Source organism: Falco punctatus (assembly GCF_963210335.1).
Source record: "Falco punctatus genome assembly, chromosome: 1".
Lineage (NCBI taxonomy): Eukaryota > Metazoa > Chordata > Aves > Falconiformes > Falconidae > Falco > Falco punctatus.
Genome location: NC_137580.1, coordinates 123,042,013 through 123,063,244, shown reverse-complemented (window position 1 = coordinate 123,063,244; position 21,232 = coordinate 123,042,013). Strand labels below are relative to the sequence as shown.

The 21,232-nt window shown below is 43.8% G+C and overlaps 2 protein-coding genes across 2 annotated transcripts in view; one reads left to right on the top strand and one right to left on the bottom strand.

Moving 5' to 3' along the window:
* Positions 1 to 44: 44 nt before the first annotated feature.
* On the top strand, positions 45 to 15,680 carry CRLF3 (cytokine receptor like factor 3). The gene is made up of 8 exons (XM_080380734.1): positions 45 to 465; positions 2,884 to 3,091; positions 4,912 to 4,999; positions 5,452 to 5,629; positions 7,103 to 7,325; positions 8,000 to 8,132; positions 12,164 to 12,276; positions 12,595 to 15,680. The coding sequence occupies exons 1-8, from the start codon at positions 343 to 345 to the stop codon at positions 12,846 to 12,848; spliced, it is 1,320 nt and encodes a 439-aa protein (XP_080236860.1). The 5' UTR covers positions 45 to 342; the 3' UTR covers positions 12,849 to 15,680.
* The window catches only part of SUZ12 (SUZ12 polycomb repressive complex 2 subunit), a 40,654-nt gene continuing 34,703 nt past the window's right edge, over positions 15,282 to 21,232 (bottom strand). Inside the window, exons 14-17 of the mRNA XM_080378084.1 lie at positions 20,934 to 21,132; positions 20,317 to 20,396; positions 16,270 to 19,992; positions 15,282 to 16,076 (exon numbers count right to left, since the gene is read on the bottom strand). Of these exons, the coding sequence (XP_080234210.1) occupies positions 19,647 to 19,992; positions 20,317 to 20,396; positions 20,934 to 21,132 (625 nt within the window). The 3' untranslated portion in view covers positions 15,282 to 16,076; positions 16,270 to 19,646. The remainder of the gene's footprint in view (positions 16,077 to 16,269; positions 19,993 to 20,316; positions 20,397 to 20,933; positions 21,133 to 21,232) is intronic.

Here is a 21,232-nt window from a genome sequence, read left to right as displayed (position 1 = left end):
CGCAGGCGCCCACCCCGCCCCTTCCCCGCGGACCGGATCACGTGCCACCGCGGCCACGCCCCCGCCGCGCTCCGCCGCCGCCGTCACTCGGGTTTCGCGCTGCGCTGCGGGGCGGGGCGCGGGAGGGGCCCAGCCCGCCAGGGGGGCCGGCGGCGCGCCGAGGCGGCCCGGGGGGGGGGCTGCACCCGCCTGCGCCCCGCCGCTCCGCAGGCCGGTGCCGCCCCGCCGCCGGCACGGGGCTCCCGCTCCCCGCCGCGCTTCCCGCCCCGCCCCGCGGCCCTTCCGGGGGCCAGGCCCGCCTGCTGCTCCGCCCCGCCGGCCGCGTCGCCGCCGCGGCTGCCCATGGAGGCCGAGGCAGAGGTGCGGCTCCTCTTGCAGGAGGCTCGGGAATGCATCGAGGCGGCGCGGAGCTACCGGCGGGAGCTGGAGCAGCGGCTGCGGGGGCTGCACCAGGCGCGGAAGCAGGTGGGGATGCGGGGCGGGGGCGCTCGGGGACGAGGGGCCGGGAGGCGTCGTGGCTGCCGCCCCTCCCGGCCGGCGCGGCGGGGCCGGGGCTCCCCCTGAGGCGGCTCCCGGGCGGGCTGGGGCTCCCGGCCCAGCGGCGGGCCCCGCTCCTGCGCCCCTCACCCGCCTTTTCCTCCAGAGCCGCGGGGTCGGGTTGGCGGGGGCCGCTGGGGCTGGGCAGGGCCGGGGGCACCAGGGGGAGGGGGGCGTGGGCTGCGCCATGTTTGTAGCGAGCCTGAGTCCCTGGGGGCGGGGGGTGGCCCGGGCGGGGACACGGGTGTCCAGAGGCCTGAGCCTCAGTTCGCAGGGAGCGTCGCGCCGGCCGCCCTGCCCTGGCACCTGACAGGCACCGGCGCTTCGGCTGCCGTCCCCATGCACCGAGCCCCGTGGGTCACGTACTGGTGTTGCCAGCATTCCAGGTTTGCTGGTTTCTGCAGCTGTGCGCTGGAGCCGGGGGCGTTTGCTGGCCCTGGTAACCCACCCGCTCCGCCTGAAGGTGCACGCCGAGATAGGCAGATGTGGTAGCGATGCGGCACCGAGCCCCGTGAAGGACTCGCTTCTCTGCTAAGCCACCCTCTAAGCATTTCCCATTTTGCAGATTGGAACCAGTGCCTTACTATCTTTGATTCAAATCTGCGAGGGGTAAATAAAAAACCAAAACCAGCAAAACCAAACTCAGAAAATGTTGCTGTGGTGACCTGATAATTTTTCTGAAGCAGATTCCATTAGCTTAGAAATCTGCTATAGATCTCCTAGGTTAGCGTCCTGCTGCTGAGTGAGTGTGGGCAATCACTATACATTAAATTAGTCATCTTCAAAACCACAGGCTACTTAAGAAAATGAATTGGTCGTGGCTGTCTTTAATCCAAAGGCCGTCATCTGAAGGTGTTGGCAATAACTCAGACTGTGCTGAGAGGGACCCAGTTTGCCCTTCCACGGTGGCTGTGGGTGCTCGGTTAGCTTACCTTTCCTTCCCCTCTTGGGGGGGATTCCTTTGCTTGTGTGCGTGTTTCTGTTTCTCTCTTTCCATCTTCAGGGCCACTATTTGGTTCACAAAGAACACAGCCAAGAATTCCCTGTGTCCCGAAGTGCTCAATGTCTTAGACTGGGGATCAGATTGCGGAGCTTTTATTATTTGGGGACCAGTGGGCCGGTGTGATAGGAAAAGCACTTTAGATCACTTCTGTTGCATCCTTTTCTTTTAGACCAATGTGACACGGTTTTCAAAAAACTTCACGCCACTCTGTGTGTATTCTGGGACTTGCATTTCCTCTTCTTCGTAGCTAGTGATGTCTGTAGTGCTGAGGTTGACTGGGATGTGTATCTGCCTGTAATGGAGGTAATGGGCTTAGAGAAGTGACTGTTCTGTCTTCCTCCGCCCCACCCCTTCACAAAGCGAAATACTTCCTTTTTTCTGAAGCGTTAAAATAACAAGAGAAGGGAAACAGAGCTGTGTGGCAGCTGCAGAGGTTCATGAATATTACTTGAAGAGGAAATTTATTTTACCTAACCAGAGAACATCCTGTGTTGGTTATCTGTAACTTCTAAAGATCTTGAAATTATATGTAAGGCCTTCTAAAGATCTTGAAATTATATGTAAGGCCGTGTGCTTGTTGCAGCATTTCCTTGTGTGTGTGACTTGGGAAAAAAAAAAAAGTTGTTCGTAGGGAGATGTTTACTTTTGACTTTTGCATCTTTAGCTCAGGGGTGTTCAAATGCATTTTCTTCCCTAAAAGTCAGATTCAGCAAGTTTGCAGACATTTTAATAAGCGCTTACAAAACCTTCTGTGGTCTGGTTCTTCTAGAATCAAAACAGACTTGCTGTTCACCCTGCCCTGTAACCCTGGAGCACAGACAAATCAGAGGTGACTGGAAAACAAAAATAATGAAAAGAAAGTAGCTTTAAGAGGATTTTAAAAATCCAGTGAAGTGATAGGGCCTGGAAAAGTGCTCCTAGATAGTCTTCTAAAAGCCTGGTATCTTTTTCTTTCCAACAAGGATTAGCTGTATATGATGGCAGAGTGGGTTTTGAACTGGATTCCAGCAGTTTTGAGGGACGGTGGGGAGAAGGCCTGCAGAGCATTTGGACTTTTCTGACCAGAAAAATTTGTTGAGTAAAGTACACATAACCCAGTTTGTATTTTGCTTAGTTAATATGCTCTTCCCCTTGTCCGGGCTAGTTTTCTTTGCCTCCTTCCCCACTGTACATGTATTAGAAATGACTGCACTGGTTTGTTAACTGCTAGTGGTCCTTTTTTAAAGCTGCCTTCACATGCAGCTTTTCTCCAGCAGATACAATTGAGGTGGTTCAGAAAAATAAAAGATGTGCATGGCATTTGCCTTTTTCCTGAATCCTTCTTTCCCATTACCTGAATTTAGATCAGAGAAAGTGCAACACTGACCAGAGATGTACTCGAGCAGCATTTTAACGATTTGAAAGGGACCCTAAAGAAGCTGTTGGATGAGCGACTAATGTCACTGCTGCAGGAAGTAGATGCTATCGAACAAGAGAGCATCAAACCCTTGGATGAATGCCAGAAACTAATAGAGCACGGAGTCAGTACAGCCGATGATTTGCTCCGCGAAGGTAAGGCAGGTCCTGATACTGAGTCTTAGCTCTGCTTTCCAGTGTGTGTCTCAATGTCTGGGATATTCCTGTTATGATCAGCATATTTGGCTCATTTTGGACTTCTTTCAAACCAGATGTTAAGAAAAAGTTAAAGTTGAGTAGTTGTCGTATAGAGCTGATCAATCGTATCTCCTCCAAGTTTGTATTTTAGTATTTTGCTCTGATCCTAGGGTGTACATCTATCAGCGTAGCCTCTCCTTAAGGGCAAGAAATACCTGCTTTGGAAATGCCTCACTACAGAGATGTTCTGTACCCTCCACGCTAGGAGGGGTTATGTCAGGCTCCTTTGAAATAAAGTACATCTCGGGTACCATAGTAACAGAACATCTCTGCTAGTTGAAGGAAGTTATTTGTGTCTTAGTGGAATAGCAGCTGAAGTAAACAGATTATCTTTGCTGATAAATGCGATTATGTTCACTGTTGATGTGGAACATAAGGAATGAAGTGGCCGCTGTATGGGAAAAACTTCTCAAAAAAGTCTGAGGACGATGCGGACAAAAATGGACACGTGGAATATCACCATAAGGGCCACTTTATACCCGACTGATGCTAAATACCTAGCCAGAAAGGAATGTCACTCCTGACTGTTTTCCCCACACTGGAGAACCTACTGGGAGCATGTCTGAGCCATGAATATGTTGGCAGTTTCCTTGCATTGTTCTCATGTCTCAACTTTAACTTTCTTTCAAAACATGAGCTCAGTTTTGTGAAATACAGTGCATTGAGCAGACTCCCACGGGGAGGGAATCTACCGGCTTCCACTCGGGCGCGAGCATCGCGCTGAAAGCTTACTAGCTGCACGCCTCCTGTTCACAGGAGTACCAACAGTGGTTAACAGTTAATTTGTTGGGGTCTTTATCTAGCACCACAGCCTCTGGGACAGCTGGTAGTCACCTTGTGTTTAAGTTTCAAGTTACTGAATTACAAGGTGGTGGCAAAGATTGCCTGTGTTATACACGCTGTTTCTGTTGGATCTCTTGAGAACCTGACTAGCTGTGCACTGGTCACCGTTCCCGCTGTAGCGGCGGCATCGCTAAGTGGTGGCGTCAAAATGAGCAGACATTGCATCTGAGTCAGAAAGGAGTTAAGCCTCCACGGTTATTAAATCTCCTGCTGCCAATTATGACGTATGCTTTTCTTTAGAGATTTGTAACGTTTGTAATCCTCCATTTGGAAAAGGGCTGAGCTTGCTCATGTTGTAAATTACCATAAAGTCATCAGATAGGAGGACAGAGCATATGTCTCTGTAAGCTGAGGTATGGGATGCTACTTTATACGGAAAGTTTATGACAAGATTTCTACTTATCTCTGTACTTCAATGCATGGATTATTTCCTTCATTACAACAGTAGTTACCATTTACATTGTAGCAAACAGAACAATGGTTGAAATTATTTTTTGCTTTTATGCTTCTGCTTTTTTGTTTTCTGCTCAGTAAACGTGCTTTGCTTTTCTCTTCCTGTAAAGCAGGTGGAGGAAGAGATTAATAGTCCTGATTTCTGGCATGTCACCCCAGTTCTGCTACTGCCTGAGACCTGAGGCAAATTACTACATCGGTTATGGGTGTGTCTACGGGAAGCTTTGAGAGCTTCAAAAGTTGCTAGATAGACTTTATATTGTCAACTATAATTGTATTTTTCTAGCTAAGAGTCTAGCAAAAGTGCTGAGAATGCTTCATGTTTAATTGGTTGTTCGTGTCAGAACTGGTTATTCTTTGAAGCAAAGAATGCCTTGCTTGGACGTTGTCTCATTAGGAATATTTTTACCATTTGATTCCAGGAGAGAGTGCAGTCCACGGAGATGTGGGACAACAGAATGAGAAACTTTGCAGCTTTACAAAAAAAGCTTTACATATTCAGCTAGATAGGTAAGATACTGAGGTGATCTGAGGCAGCGGCACGTGTTTTTCTTGTATAGGGAATCTTTTCTTCTTTGAAACAAAAGCTTTCTGCTCCATTGCCTGAAAAGTTTTATTTGAGGTATTATTGTCCTGTTTGTTTCACAGACTTTCCTTGGGGTTGGCAGTCACAGAATGGAGTAGCTTGCAACCTCCATATGTTCTGGAGAAATATAGACTCTATTTGTGAATGATGAAACCTCTCCTTGTGGAACAGCTTGTATTTCAGAGTATTTACTGAGAAACAGACAGTCTGGTTAGGGCCAAAACACAATGTTTTCTGAGTCTTTTAAGTTTGAAATGCACACGCCAATTTTTGCAGCTGTTCTCTCTTTTCAAATCTGCATGGATGCAAGTGTATGGACAAAATACAAACTTGTAGAAGTTTGCCCGTCTCATTACAGCGAACTTTCCTTTCTCAGCTTACCAGAAGTGCCCTCCTTGGTTGACGTGCCTTGTTTATCTGCCCAGTTGGATGATTGCCTTCTTACTATATTGAAAAATCAAATATTCAGACATGGAACTGTGGCATCTCGCCCACCTGTACAGCTAGAGGAATTTGTTGAGAAGCCTGGAGGTATTTTAGTCCGATGGTGTAAGGTAGGTAAAATATCCTGGGTGAAAACCATTCAGACTGCAGTTCTGTTGATAAAAACTGAAAAAGCCACTTTCATTCTGGACTCTTTACTGCCTTCAAAGGACAGTCCACGCCAGTGTGTAGGTTAGAAGCTTTAGAAGATATTTTTATGGTGATGGCCTCATCTAAAGGCAAGGTAATCTGGTGATGTTGTGGTTGGTGCTGGAGTTTGTGTTTGCCTGCCAGTGACACTTGTGTGTTAGACTCTTGCTGTTGGACTCTCCCTGCTCCCATCTGCAGGTAGAAAGAGCCGACACTAATTGACCTCTGCCTCACAGTCTCTTTCTCTGCGTGTGGGGAAAAGTCAGGAGAGGCAGCTGAAAACACTGCTGCCCCTGCTTCCCACGCTTAAGCGAGTGCCAGGTACTGGACAGGCAGGAAACAACTTCATATACTCTTCCCACTAAACAAATAAATACAAGAGCGTAATCTTACCTGTGATGCTGTTGTACAAACAAGACCAAGAAAGCCTGGTGCGTGTGTTTCTGACAGAGGTGATTCACACGTAGCACTTGTGCTCTGGAAGCGAGTGGTTTGTGTGTGTAGCAGTAACAGCCAAACACTCTTGGTGAGACTGAACTTCATTGCTGGGGTGATGCTTTTCTTCCCTGTGAAGACGCATTAGCAGACCCAGGATGAGGCTGAACCTGTTCTGTTACGCTTTTACCCCTAAACATGTTTGTTTTCTTAGGGAGTGGACAGAAAGAGAAAATATTTTAATATTGGCATTAGCTAGTCATGTGGCTGGTCTCTTCAATGCACAAAATCTGTTTTTGAGTAAATCACTGCTGTGCTCCCGTGGTTTAGTTGTTGGGCATTCCTTGGCAGCATTAAACAACCTTTTGTTGTTCTCAGAACAGCTAGCCGTTGGTCAGCCACCTTTACCTGGTAAAGGATGTGGACTCGGATTATAAACCCACAGGCGCTATTGTCACATGTAGTCTGATCTTCTGTGCTGTAGAGTAGTTCCCTGAACTCAGTCATGCTTGGGGGACAGTAGAGCTTTTCTGGTGGTGATGGTGGAGGGAGGGAATCTCTTTTGAGATATCAAAGAATTGGAAGTTATTCCCTGGAACAGTTTATGAAGGGTAACAGTGAGTGATGAAAACTGGCACTGAATTTCTTCTGCAAATTTATCTTCAGCTTTTGGCTGAAGGATCTTGTTATCTCTCTGCTAGATTGAAAAGCCTTCTGTTAAATGTTTCTTTTCCTAGAGATATTTTCAAACTGTAATCAAATAATTCTTGTACTTCTTTTTGTATTAGTTGGTTCAGACACTGATTTTATTTTCTATAAGGCATGCTTTCAGCTCTTTCCTACCTTGTGACTCTGAATCACCTTTGATTACAGCCTGCAGTACTATCCTAATACATGCCACTTCAGAGGCAAAAGAAAAAAATAGCGGACCTTTATTAATGCGATAAATGTTTCTCTAGGTGGATGATGACTTCATACCACAAGATTACCGGCTGCAATATCGTAAGGGTACTGCCAATCAATTTGAAGATGCGTACGTCGGCTCGGAGACAGAGTTCATAGTGCTGCATATTGATCCAAATGTCGATTACCAGTTCAGAGTCTGTGCCCGAGGAGATGGACGGCAGGAGTGGAGTCCATGGAGTGTTCCTCAGATCGGCTGCACCACGCTGGTTCCCCACGGTACTGGTTTCATTGCGGGTCATCTCCACCTTTAAACCTGTGCCATCAGTGCAGCCTCCTGAAGGTTTATAGCTGAATGACTCACGGAGCTGCTTTTTGTGTGGTGACGAGGTGTCCTTAGCTATGATGTGTGTGTGTAACGTGTGATGGATTATCCTTTCATCCTGCAGTTTATTCTTTGCTTCCTAGTGTGAGGGATGGATTGTACGCCTTTCCAGCAGGTAGCTCACTGCTTAGCCTCGGAAAGCGTCGATGAGCCAGAAGTGAAGCATTTTTTTCCTTCTCCCTCACCCTTACCTAAGAGATTTTGATGAGTTACAGTCTTACAACAAGCTCTTAGAGAAAGAAACCCCTAAATTTTCTCTTTGCTTGCACATTTTTAAGGGCAATGGGTAATGAAGGTTTTCCTTTGCCTACAATACGACTTCACAGGGATCACAGAGAGTGAACTGCTGGTGAATCTGTGAACTGGGAAACACTTTCTGTAATTGCAAATTATTTGAAAAAGAAAACTCTCCGTCAGAAGGTGGCAAAACCAGCCCGTTCTTAATGTGGCTTAACCTTCTTATGAGGCACACTGAGTGGACGTTGTGACTGGTTTGATTTTGCACAGACAGCAGCTAGTTGAGTTGAGGTTTATGCTTTTCATGCTTTTTTTGTTTTCTTTTTTGAAGAATGGACGGCTGGTTTGGAGGGTTACAGCTTGAGCAGTCGAAGAAACATAGCGCTTCGAAATGACTCTCAGTCATGCGGTGTGCTCTACTCCAAAGCTCCCACCTACTTCTGTGGGCAGACATTAACATTCAGGCAAGTACTTTCTGGGAAACTGTTCTCTGGTGCGTCTCCTGTGAGCAATTACACCTGAATTGTACATAAACCTGAGTCACGATGCATCTTGGAGTTTTACACCAGCTCAGCCCTAGTCGAGGTAGCGTGTCTGTGTGAAGTCTGAGCTTCCTTCTCTGTGCTCCTACCTCCTGGCTCTTTAGGAAAACACCTGCTGTTTTTGTAGGACCCGCTCCTATCTAAAGCAGAGACGAGTGAACTCCTGAGGGATGGTAAAACAGAGCCCTAGCCCATGCTGAGCAAGCCTGTGGAATGCTGAACTTCCTCGGGTTTTGTAGCAGCTGTTACTGGCCGCTCAGAAGTCAGTGGAGGCTCGACATTGATTCTTTCTAACCTGGGGTCAGGGGGGGCTTTCCTTCCCAGACTGTCCGTGAGCTCTGAAGACTTTGGACATGAAGATACTGTATGTGCTGTTGGGACAGTCTGGCACTGATGTCTTTAACAACTGAGATAATTAGGGCTGATCAGACTACTGCTTGAAACTGGCATTAGAAAACCCTGAGTGGAGAAGAGATCTTGTGAAGTTCAAGCTTTCCATTTGACACAGAACGCGATTAGAAACTTTGGCAGCTTCGCTGCCTGTAGTCCTGTCCCTGAGATGATGCTGTTTAACAGGGTATGAGGAATGTCCTTGTGGATATGTCAGCTGTAATTACAGACCTCAGAGACTCTGAAGCTTTATTCCATCTTTCCCTGGTTAAATAAAACAACTTGCTGTACAGTAGGCAACCCTCAAAGGCAATTTAAGGGGGCTATTCGTGGTATTTCTGTAACTTACTCCATGGTGTTTCATTTCTCCCTTCCTGGTAATGAATTAACTTTAGATGGTTGTAGTAGGAGGATGTATTCAGTTGCCCTGTCTGAGACAGGATAAAAAGATCCAAAGCTTTCATTTGGAATCTGTTGCTAGATTTAACATCTCTTGGCTCAGAAATGCCTGTGAAATTAAAGGCAGAGCTTCGAGGTTTCCCTTGGTTCTTTTTCAGACCAATGCCTTTTATCTTTTTTTATTGGTAGCACATGAAAATCTTTTGCTTTACATTTTGGTAATGTGGACTCCTCTCCAAGAGGAGATTGTTTCAGGATGGCAGAGCATTAAGAAGCACGTGTCCACAAGAACTATAATGACATTAATCTTAAGACTGAAGACAACCTCAAAATTTGATTGTTCCTCTTTCAAGGTCCATGAGCAGCTCCTTGTTTGAAAGTGTGTGTGTGAGATTTTCCTGAGCAGGGAGATGTGGTACTTGGCTTTCTCCATCTGTTGAAACAGAAGTGTATTCAGAAGGGGAGAAGTGGCTGGCTGAGCGAACCAAATAAGCAAGGTTCACGTTACAGATGTTTGTGAAGTTTGTGAAGCAGCTTTGTATTCTTCTTGTACGTTCAGGACACAGGCATAGCTCATCGGTGAAAAGTGAAGCTGCCGTAAATGCAACGCTTTGTACCAGCTTTTTAAAGATAAACTACTGCAGTTTTCCTCTGGGGTGAGGCATTTGGACAAGCTGTAGGAAAATATTGCTTTAAGTCAAGACTCATTCTGTTTCTTTGCAGCCTTTGGGGAGCTGCCCTTAGAAAAGGGAACATTCCTGCCGTGACCTGCTCTGCAGCCGTCCCTAAAGCTTTTTCTTGCAGAGGGGAGCCACGGTCAGGCTGGGATTTGGGCTCATCCAGCAGATGGCCTATGAAGATCATTTTCTGACTTTGTCAGGAAGCCACCACAGCTCTACTGGCCGCTACTAGAAAGGAAGCGCATCTGATCACCCACAGAGTTACTTCTCTGTGCTCTGAGACAAATGGAAACTGGTGGCAGCTGAACTAGTTCAGCATCTGTGTGCTGCAGTGAGAGGCAAGGTTTTGTTCTGGAGTACTGGAAGTGGTGAGGAGGGATGGGAGCAGTGTCCCACCACGCATTCAGTAGGCTTTTAAAAATTTTAAGTCCAGGGATCATAGAGGCTGGAGAATAACTTTGTTAATGTGATGGGGAAAATCAGCCTAGTAAAGGAAGCTTAGGAGGTTGTGCAGGGATACTGTGTGCGGTACTTGGGCTGGTTATTGATTGCTGAAAAATCAAAACCTGGTAAGGAGAGGAACGGTGATCTGTGCCAGTCCTGCCCCTCTTGCCGCGGCAGAGCGAGGGGAGGAAGGCTGCTGCAGCATCACAGCTCAGCCGGTGCCTGGGGCACGCAGGTGGTGCTGCCGGGAAGGTTTGGCTCTTTCCTACCGCGCGTTAGCGTGCAGCCCAGCCTGCTCCTGGGAGTAGGGGCAGCGATGTAGCAAGGGGAGCCCTGACGCTGGGAAGCCTGGGTGTGAGGAGTACAGACGTACACAGAAATGTGGCCTCATTCAGCCTGGATTCAGCGTGGACACCACCAAGAGCGCTGAACCTAAACCCCCTCAGCTGGTCCCGATTCAGCGTGGACTGACTGACTCCTGTGTAAACACTCCTACTCCGGGTGTGCTGTTGCTCCTACCTCCAGCGTTCACTGTCCTGCTGCTTGTCTGGTGTTTTTCTTCCTACTTCTGCCCATCCAGGCTGCCTTGACAGTGCTTTGCAGAAGAGGTCTGTAGAAACGAGGAAGGCAGTGTGGATACAGATTGACATGATAGAATTCCTACTTTTTAATGGGTTTAGAATGATGCATTTTTGGTCATTCCTGTGACTGTACAAACACTTATTTCCAACCCAAAAGTCAAGAAACACTCCCTTGACTAGGGATGGAATGAATTAATGTTGCTGTATGCACAGTTTACAGATAAATAGCTGTTTATAAAGCTTCAGCAGTAACTCTGAGTTTAAAATCTAAAGCAGAGCACCAAAATAAATTTGAAATCTCATTTAAAGCTGTTTTAGGAAAACATGGTGGTCACTTCAAAACTAAAAGTTTCTTGGATAATTAAATTTAGGGGTTTTGCTTTGCTTTACAGTGCAAGGCTTCTGCTATCTTAGTGACATCCCCAGGGGACCGAAAAACCTAATGGAGTGCAAAAGTAAAACATGGTTCCAATTTTATCTTCCCTTTTGAAAGAATTAACCCATCATGTGCCAGTCTACAGTGTAATCTGCAGTTCTTAAAAAGCTTCCACCAGAGACTTTCTGCTGTTTGGCAACAACCATGTATCAGTTACTGCTGTTACTCTCAAGCTGAAAATAACCAGTTTTACTTTCTAGGAAAGACCATCAGTTTGCCGAGGCACTCTGCTCACTCCCTGATTTAGCACCTCTGAGGTGGCAGTACAAGAGAAAGGACTCAAATACAGAAGAGCCCTCCAGGGTACAAACCGTGCAGCCCCGCTCAGCTGCTAGGGCTGAGCCGGGAGGGAACTGCCTCCCCGGTTGTTTGCACAACTTGTTTACTTTTTCTTTGGAGATTCTTTCCCAGGACCAAAATCCTAAATGCAGCTGAGCAGAAGCCAGACTAAAAAGTGTTCCTGCTTTTAATACACATTTGTACCAAGCTGATTTATTAAAAAAAAAACACCAAACCAAAACACCACCACACCCACCCAAACACATCAGCCTTCCACCCCCACCCCTTTACAGCAGAACATGGCAGGGCTCAGAAAAATCCGTTTGAGTCATCCTTACTAAATACTTGCTGAAACTACAGCCGTCTCCCCATAAAACACGATGTGGACCAGTAACCTGGTATAGATGGTTCTAGCTTGGTGCATAGTGGTTGCTTCAGATAACTGAAATTTATTTCAGATAACTAAGCTGTGACAGCGAGTAATTTTATTAAATAGCAATGAAGGTTTGCAGGAAGCAGATTCGTGTTTTATACAGATGAATAGAGCACTGCTGTGTGGAGCTGTTGGGAAAGCTGGTAGGACTTCTGGTCATGCAACAGGGATCTCCCCAAAAGGTTGGAGGAATTTGCTGAAAGCGCTGGAGTGCAGTACAGAGGTCTGGTGTGGCAGGGTATTACTGCCTGGATTTCATTGTATGTTTTGATTTAAACCTTCAGGGTCTGACTTAACTATTTGCTTGGCAGAATTGAAACCGTGGGACAGCCAGACAGACGAGACAGCCTGGGTGTGTGTGTGGAGCAGCAGAATGGCTACGATTCCCTGCAGCGCGATAAAGCCGTGTGCATTAGCACCAATGGTGAGTCTCAATCACATAATTGAAGGATGTGATTTTTTTTTTTTCTTTCCCAAAAGCCATAGCCCCTGGTTCTTTGTATCCCTGGATCACATATGAACAACTTCACCCACCTTTTACGTACGTATGGCTTGTGCAGTTAAAATCTTTGGTGAGATTATGGATCTCCTTTTCTGGCTTGCAGTTACTGTTGGCTCCGATGTGACAAAAAGGAATGCTGCTTCCCCTTTCTTGTGCCTGCAAGAAAACAGGGAGACACAGTATTGCATGTTAGTGTGTACAGAAAGTGAGAAATAATATTTGATGTCTTGACTATTTCAGGGGCAGTATTTGTAAATGGAAAAGAGATGACAAACCAGCTGCCTGCCGTAACTTCTGGATCGACTGTGACATTTGACATGGAAGTTGTACAGTTAGGGCCTTCTGGCACCGAGGGGGGAAATGTCAAGCTTCGAGTAACCATTAGCTCTAACAACAGAGAAGTGGTCTTTGACTGGGTACTTGATCAGTGTTGTGGCTCTTTGTATTTTGGATGCTCGTTTTCATACCCAGGCTGGAAAGTTTTGGTGTTCTAGCAGAAAGCAAGCAGATTTCATAAAGGGTAATGTTAAAACCTGGGTTTCCAGCTGTTCAACATCAACAACCTGTTAACAAAAACTGTCTTTATACTACTTGAACTCCACTATATTGTATTTCCTACTGGATTCATGTAAAAAAAACAATTGTGAAACATTGGAATTGTTACTCTGGAAAAAGTTAGAAGCAGGCATTTGTGTAGGCAAAGTAATTTAAGCAGTTTGTAAGACCTTTCCCCTTTTTCCTCCAGACTTGATTTTTGTCAGTATTTCATTGTACTCTAGTCTCAGGGTACGTGTGTTGTGTAGAAATAACTTTGCTTAATGCTGCTGTTCTGTGAAATAAGCCTGTAAACATTTAGAGGGGTGGTAAGGGACCAAAGTTTTATTTATACCACTCAAAAAGATCAAAGTATTTAGAGCAGTGATGTCCTGCTACGCCTCCTTGTACACAGTGCTGCCTTAATAGTGTGAATGCAGAGGGGGTTCTGCGTGTAACAGCCATTTCTTCCACGCACGGTACTGTTCGTTCCTCCAGAGCAAGGACGTCTGAGCCATAATGTCTGTTTAAATATGTAGCCAGTCTGTTAATGTCTCACTTAAGTGCCTTATTTCCAGATATTTCTTGAACTATTTTTTGTGTTGTCACTTGGAATATATCTTCCAGAATAGCTGCATGGTGATGCTTACATCAATTTAATGCAGATGCTTGCCTCAAACCAGACCAATGCCTAGGGTCAGGCAGTTGTCCTTATCTGCTCCGAAGGTCTTCCCTAGTTGTAACTCACCACGTAGTCTGTGTCAGAGCAAGTCCTGGCGATTTAGTCCCTAGGCATGATGTGCGGATCAGCAGCCACGATTCCACGCACAGCCCCCTAAGACTTGGAAAGAAGCTCCTTTCTGTTGTCCAACGACAGAGACAAGGGAAGTGCTGTTGTGATGTACAGGATTCCAGGAAATCCCAGCGAGCCACTGGGGAACACCTTGCACTCATGGGCAATAGTACGGGTTTACGGTCCGAGCAGTCGGGACAGACGAGGCAGCCTGGGCAAGCTGGGGCTGCTGCTGGAGATCCCCCGTGGGAGAGGATGGGCTGAGGTGCCCTGCTGGCAGAGGTGGTGGTAATTTAGCACTCTCCTCCACACAGCAGGATGGGGTAAGAGATTATTATGAATTAATTGATGTTTAATTCAGAAGTTACATAAAGTTACCACTAATTCCCCTAAGGAGCAACTGAAAGTTAGAATGAACTTAGAGAGCCTATTCCTGGTCAAAAGGTTGCAATACTACTGCAGTAAAAGAATATTTTGAAATAATGTTAACTGAGGGCCTTCTTACCTCAAATTCAATTAAAATTAAATATATTTTAGCATGTCAGAATAGCAGTATTTTTATAGAACCTAGACAATCATTCTGCCCTTTTTCCTTTGGTGTCAACATGCTAATTAGCTCTCTATGCTAGCATAAAGAGCTTAATTTACATTAGATTAATAACCCCCATACTCTCCTTGTCGGTACAAAAAGATCAGTAATCTTGCCTGCATTTTTTTTCCCCCCAAGCATCTGTAGTAGGGGTACAAGAATTCAGAAGAGGAAAAGGGCTGTTGGTATTTATACCATTTAAAAGAGGAAAAAAATTGTGAGTAGATTCAGGTGGATGCAAAGAACTTGCACGAGGCAGAGCTAGGTTGGAATTCCCTGCCAGACACGAGGTGAGGAGGACTGGAGACCTGCAGGTAAGATGATCCAGTGTTAGCAACAAAAAGCCTGCACTATTCTCAGTTTTTCAAGCTCAACTATTTCACAGTCAGGAAGTAAGAGAATACTAGCTTGTCCTGTACTTCCAGTGTTCCTTTGTGAAGAGTTATTGTGAATACTTAAAATATACGGTTCTTTTCCTGTGGCCAGGAAGGTTCAGTAGATGATAAAACTATCAGCCTGTTTAGAGAGGGTCAGCCTGGCACTCCAGCTAGCAGCCGGCTTAAATCTTGCTCCACTTAGTGCTGATAATTTTACTTCGATACTTAGGTGTCAGGTACTAGTTGTAACTTGGTACTTTTACCGTATGGAAACTACAGTTGTGACTGTGTACACTTGTGAGGTACCGCCAGGTCAGGTACCTTTTCACCGGCTCTGGGAGGGGCTAATCAGGCTGTGGATTCCACAGGATACGTGCTTGCGTCTTCAAAAGTTCAGCTTAAGCCTTGAATTCAGGTACTTCCAGAGATCCTAACGCCTTGTCAGTCTGCTCACACTATATAAACAAAACAGCTTAAGATGACTGTTAAGGGCCACGGGAGGCCCCACTGCTCCCTCCGAGGGCCGAGAATGGCAATAGAAGAAACTGTCTTTCTGACTTCAGTCGTTAGCAATATGTTCAACAAGGGCAGCTTGCCAAGTGGGGGGGTACTTCAGGTTTTTTTGTTGTTTTGGTTTTGTTTTGTTTAACTTAACAGAAGCCTAGCAGTCCACATTGCAAATTAGGTACTGTTCAGCCACCTCTTACAGCTGCACCTTTTAAACCTGGGAGGGGTGAAGAGCCTCAGGATAAGAGACCCAAGTAATCAAGCAGTGCAGGATGCAGTCAGGAGAGGCTCGAATTGCAAAGGTTGCAATTCAGTTCTCCCACAACAGTTCAGCTAGACAGACGACTTGACACTTCTCCTTTACAGATTTTCACCTCTAGCTGTTGGAGCCTTCTAAGCAAGAGTGTTCACTGCTTACGGAATCCAATCCTTAAAGTTGTTTTCTTAAGCTAGTACATTCACTTACCTCAACTAAGACTTGTGTCAAGTGAAATTTGAATTTTTTTAAATAAAGTTTTATCCCTCACCTGTGTATGGCCCAGTAAATTATTGGTTGGGGCACAAAGCTGAGTATCACTGCATTCTAACAAGAACATAAGAGAACATATTCTATAGCACTGCAGCCTTTCACTTTATTTTTTTCATTTTCTGTCCCTCAGGAGTCCTCAACAATTTTTTTCCCCAGGTTTCTTAATTGTGCATTTGATTCCCAGCTGAAGTTCAGATCTTAACTGGCAGCTGACAGAAATAATAAATCTCCTTTTTTTAAAGAAAATTAGTTAAAAACATCTGTATGCTACTTACCTCAATAGATAACAGTAGGTTTTATTTGATCATCTTGAAGTCAAGCCCATGTTGAACTTCCACACAGCTTTACTTAATTCCTAGTTCTGCTTTACCTGCAGCCTGTTCCATTTGGTCTCTTTTAAGGGAAAAAATAACTTGTGAAACAAGTTTAAGTAAGACTCCCAAGATGGTAGCTTTCTTGTATAAATACACCCTTCATAAAAGAAACTTTCTCTACAGTAAGGGGCCGAGTATTTCTCCTAGAGGGTGCATCTCTCAAATCAAGCAACCCAAGAAGAGCAGGCAGCAGTCACGGAAGGCAGGCTTACCTACTCCATTTGGAACTCGTCTTCTCCACTGTGAAGCCACGTAGGATCAGTTACAACCAGGATCTGGCCCGACAGGAACACCCTCATTCAAGCACTGGCTGATTATGGCACCAAACTGTTCTGCAAATTAAGAAACACTTAACTTTGAACAATATTGTCAAAACTGCCCCCATAGAGTCATTCCTGCATTCTCAAAGTGAAATTGCTGGGTTGGAGGGGGGGGGGGGGGCTGGCTGTACAGTTTGGGGTTTTGGTTTTGTGATTACTTCAGTAACTAGAACAGTTTGAGTTACTTGCAACTGCTTCATTCCAGGCAGTGAATCTTTACATCCCACCCCCAAAAAATTCAAGAACTACATTCAAGACACACTCAAAGCAACGTACACTTAAAAGTTAACAACTTAAATTCAGCTAATGATTTTGAATATAGTATTTAATGCACTGAATTAAATATTCAAGTCATACGTTAGGTTCCAACTTGGGGTTCACAGATCTGTTAAGATCGTCACCAAATACAACACACCATTAAAATCTGCCATGAACACACTGAAGGCTGGGTTAGAAGAACCTGGCCAGTTTCCGAGATGACAGCGTAGGACAGCTGCAGTGTGAAGTCAACTTCACAGGACCCGGCTGTCACACCCCCTGTATGCCAGTATCTGAGTGAGTTCTGACACAGAAACAGGTTTTCGGTGTCTGCTATCCAACAGTCACCACTTGGCCAAGCAGTGCACAATTCCTCACTCATTTTTCATTTTGTTCTGTAGTACCTGGAACATCCATCCTCTACAGTCCCAGAGAAGCACCATTACAAACTGTCAGCGATTTCAACTTTGTTCCAAAGGAACTAAGGATCTTGTGAAATCTGTTTGAAACATTAACCATTTGCAGGCAAAACACACAAGTCTTACTTTTATAACTGACACAAGTGGTACGTTTCATTTTCAGTTGTATAAATTACAGTTCTAAACAGTAATACACAACTTACAGCTAGAGCTCAGGTATTCAGTGCTAGCCCCAAGAAATGAGAAGGCAAATTATAATCCAGCTAAAAACCTGGTTATGTATGGAGACACCTTAAATACTACAAAAAGACTGGTGGGAAACTTCGCTACCTTTGTAACAATCTAGCCAAGGAAGAACATGTATCCCAATTTTAAAAGACATGCAGAAGAGAAAGTTTATCCAAGGTGCTGCTTGTGGCCTTTCTGCATGCACACAAAACGACTGGACAACCATCATGGCAGATTTTATATTACTGAACTTTATGTACAAAAGCAGATTTCAAAGAAAACATTTAATGTAAAAACAATGGTTCATTTAAACAACTGAATTGGTTGGGTTTTGCTTGTTTGTTTTTTGGTTTTTTTTTTTTTTCTTCTTACATCTACTGTACCATTCAAATTATTTTTAACCAGCTTACAGGGAATCTTCAAAATCTATCAAAGGTACATATAGAAAAGGCATCTTTATAAATAGAAAACAATGGGATTTTTTCAGCTTTTATTATAAATTGACATGACATACAAAGTTTACTGGACAGAAGTAATTTCATTACTATTTTTGGGGGGATCACCAACTTTTTGTGCAAACAATGCTAGCCTTCTTTTAAGCATTAAGAGCATAACTGCTTAAGAAATGACATAAGCAATAATTCTAGAACTACATCTCCCCTAAAATAATCTATTTTTTTACATATGTGCACAGCTTTAGCAAATTAAAGCCAGAGAGAAATGCTTGATGTACTATCCAGAGGCATAATTAAGAGTTTGCTAAAACTCAGACAGCTGGCAAATTCAAGACGTTTGTAATGAAAGCTGCAGTTTCCCTCCTTCCTATTTTGTACACAAAATCAGTGACTAAGAACTTAATACTGGATGACAAATCACATCCACACCATTAGTTAAATAGTCTCACAGTTAAACACATCTTAAGGACCATCAAAATCAGTATTTACATTTTATAAATTTCTGAAGACACCATTAGAAAGCTTATATACCCCTTAAACAAACAGGGAACTGCATCTCATGGTGATGGAATGAAATAAAAAATTAAAAATACCTGTATTTACAGCAGCATTGTTCCTTTATAAATAAAGAATATGAAAAATGCAATATTTTAAGGATAATAAAAAATTGAGGTGATGTCACTCAACCACAGTGCTTGCTGGAATAAACCCTTCGGTGCTGATACTGTACCAGTAGTGAAACCACTTTCCATTGGAAAAAATCTGTAAACGTATGCATAAAATGTGTTAACAGCAGTGCAAAACTGCTCAAATATAGTTTAGTCAGCATCTTAGTATCTGTATTGAATACAATACATCACAGAATACTTACATAAGAAGTGCAACACATTTTCTGGTCCAATTTTACAGTGCATTTTTCCCTCAAGAGTGGCATCTCGAAAGCCAAAGCTAAACCTATGGCCTGGACTTGCAGTCTGTACTCAGGCAAACAGCAGGCATGAACTTCGAAAGAAGTTAATCGATGCAATGCCTACCTCCTGACTCTAGACTCTCGGCTTTAGCATGGCACGCTATGATGCGGAACCCCAGTAAAGAGGGTTCCCATCAAATCATTTGTGTAGCTGTGTAAATGCGGAATAAAAATATAAAGGAGCTAATGTTCAAGTTTAAAATGGTACACTGGGTGATCAATACATCAGAATTATCCACGAAAACCAAACTGCTGGTAACCTCAAAAAGCCAAGGTGGTACTTCACTGTGTCTGTAAGATGAAAAGCCAAGTTCTTTCCAAACAGGCACAAGACAAAGGAAGTGCTAAGTTTGCCAACTTCGATAATTTTAGTGTGGAAAAAAAAAAAAAAAAAAAAAAAGAGTTAATTTGTAATTTATGATCAATTGGTAAATGATTTCAAATACAAGGATCAAGGTTAAACTTTAAATAGTGAGACGTTATTTTCACAAAAAGCTAACTGGAGAATTTCTAAGAAAAGCAGAAACTGTATCCCAATCCCCCTTCCCCAATGTTTCACAACTTCATGGTAGGAAAAACAGCCAGATACAGATGCAAAAATCTTAATATAAAAACGGTTTTACATATACTTAAATTATGTAAATTCCATAAAGTTCTTAAAACACTAATTACTAAAATTACAAAAAGATTTTCATATTGCTCTTCATGCTCAAACTCTTAGAATATTGTCATTACATCACCAAAACCAATATACATGTACTTGCATAATTAACTGAATAGAAACCCTGTTAAAACAATATCCTTGTTGAAATCATTTATTTCCATCCAGCAGTGCCTGTTTGGAACCTCTGTATTTTTGTGTGTAATTCTTTATAGAGCTCATGCACCCTAGAATGTCACTTCAATGCTTGTCCGTTGAATGGCAATTGACTTTTGACTTCAGAGCTTTTGTTTCTTGCTCTGTTTTGTGACACCTGAGATGCTATCCATTTCTGAAATTCTCTCTCTCATATTATTTTCACTATATCCATTTGTTGTCCCACTTTGTTCCTCAGAAGATTCCTCATCTGTTGGGGAAGCCGATTCTCCTTTCTCTAACTTCTGCTGCATCTCTCGGAGCCTGGCAACAGCTTTGTCTATTGACATTATGCTGATGAGGTTAAAGTCATGCATGCTGACCAGATGTAGCATAAAGTTTCGACACAAGTTCTTCTTAATTATTTTTTGTCCATAGTTTTCCACAAACAGCATACAGGCGTGATTCATTTGATTGTCAGCAATAAACCTGTCAAATTAGAAAGCCATCATTAGGCAAGCAGGACATTTTCAAGACCAAAAAGATACCCTACAACATGGTTTATCAATGTAAATGCATAGTCCAGCTATTACATAGCCTCAACATCTGCAGTAGTGCTCTTTTCAAAGCCACAGCGCTACTAGGTGCAAGAACATTTTTAAAACCTTAAAACACTCTTCTTACCAAATTATCCTTCAATGATCCTTCCCTAAACTGAGCTGAGTTTTAAGTACTTAGTGAATTGCAATGCAAAACGGTCAACCAAATCTATACTATAATTTATTTGTATCAAAACTAAGCACAGTAACATACCCGTGCTTCATAACGTGAAGATTCCATAATTTCATCACTTCTTTCTCTCCTTCGTTAACATCAGAAAATTCTTCAATTTGCTGGAGAGATAAAGGATTGGGAGAAAGGACAGAACAAACACACCCATGAGAACCACATGTCTGCTAACAAGTATTGAAAGCACACCTAAAATGCAACTTATGCCACCTACATGTCACAGAAATAACTACTGCTGAAAATTCAGGTACTGCAGCACTGCAGTCAAAAAGGTTGGAAAAGTCCTATCACGTAGAGACCTGTGATGATAAATTACTTCCACATTATATACACACCCCACTGTGTACTCCTGCGACACCAGCATCACTCCTCTTTGTAGGAGAAAACCAGCCACCAACAATGAAAACTTGTTAGGGCACATGCGGACAGAGCTAGCTTGGCAACTAAAGACATACTTGAAAATACAATCTTCGATTCCATGAATTTCTATCGTTAGTGGCTCAGCATCACACAATTTTCTACTTGCTCTTAAAGTAAATGCAGCATTTTCGCAACATATGCCCTGTTTGCTCCCTACAACAACTGCAGACCATCTTTTAAAAACCACAATCCACTTAATTTTGTGTAAATGCAGTAATTACAGTGATGGTTTTCTCCCGTAGCCATTCAGGGTCCTTTTCATCCTCGCTGTCGACTTCCATTTCTTGTGGACGGAGAGGTAAACACGTGTCACTGTGGAAATACAGCCGATTGTGCCCGCTGCTGTATGTTCGCTGCTGTTCAACTTCTCCATCTTCAGATTCAAGAAATTCTGACATACTTGCTTTCGTACGCTTTGGCCTAGCAGAAGGGGAGAAAAAAAAAGTAAATGCTTTCAACTATCATATCAAATATGCAAATACTAAGAACTGTAACTCAATAATACAAGTTATTCTTCTAG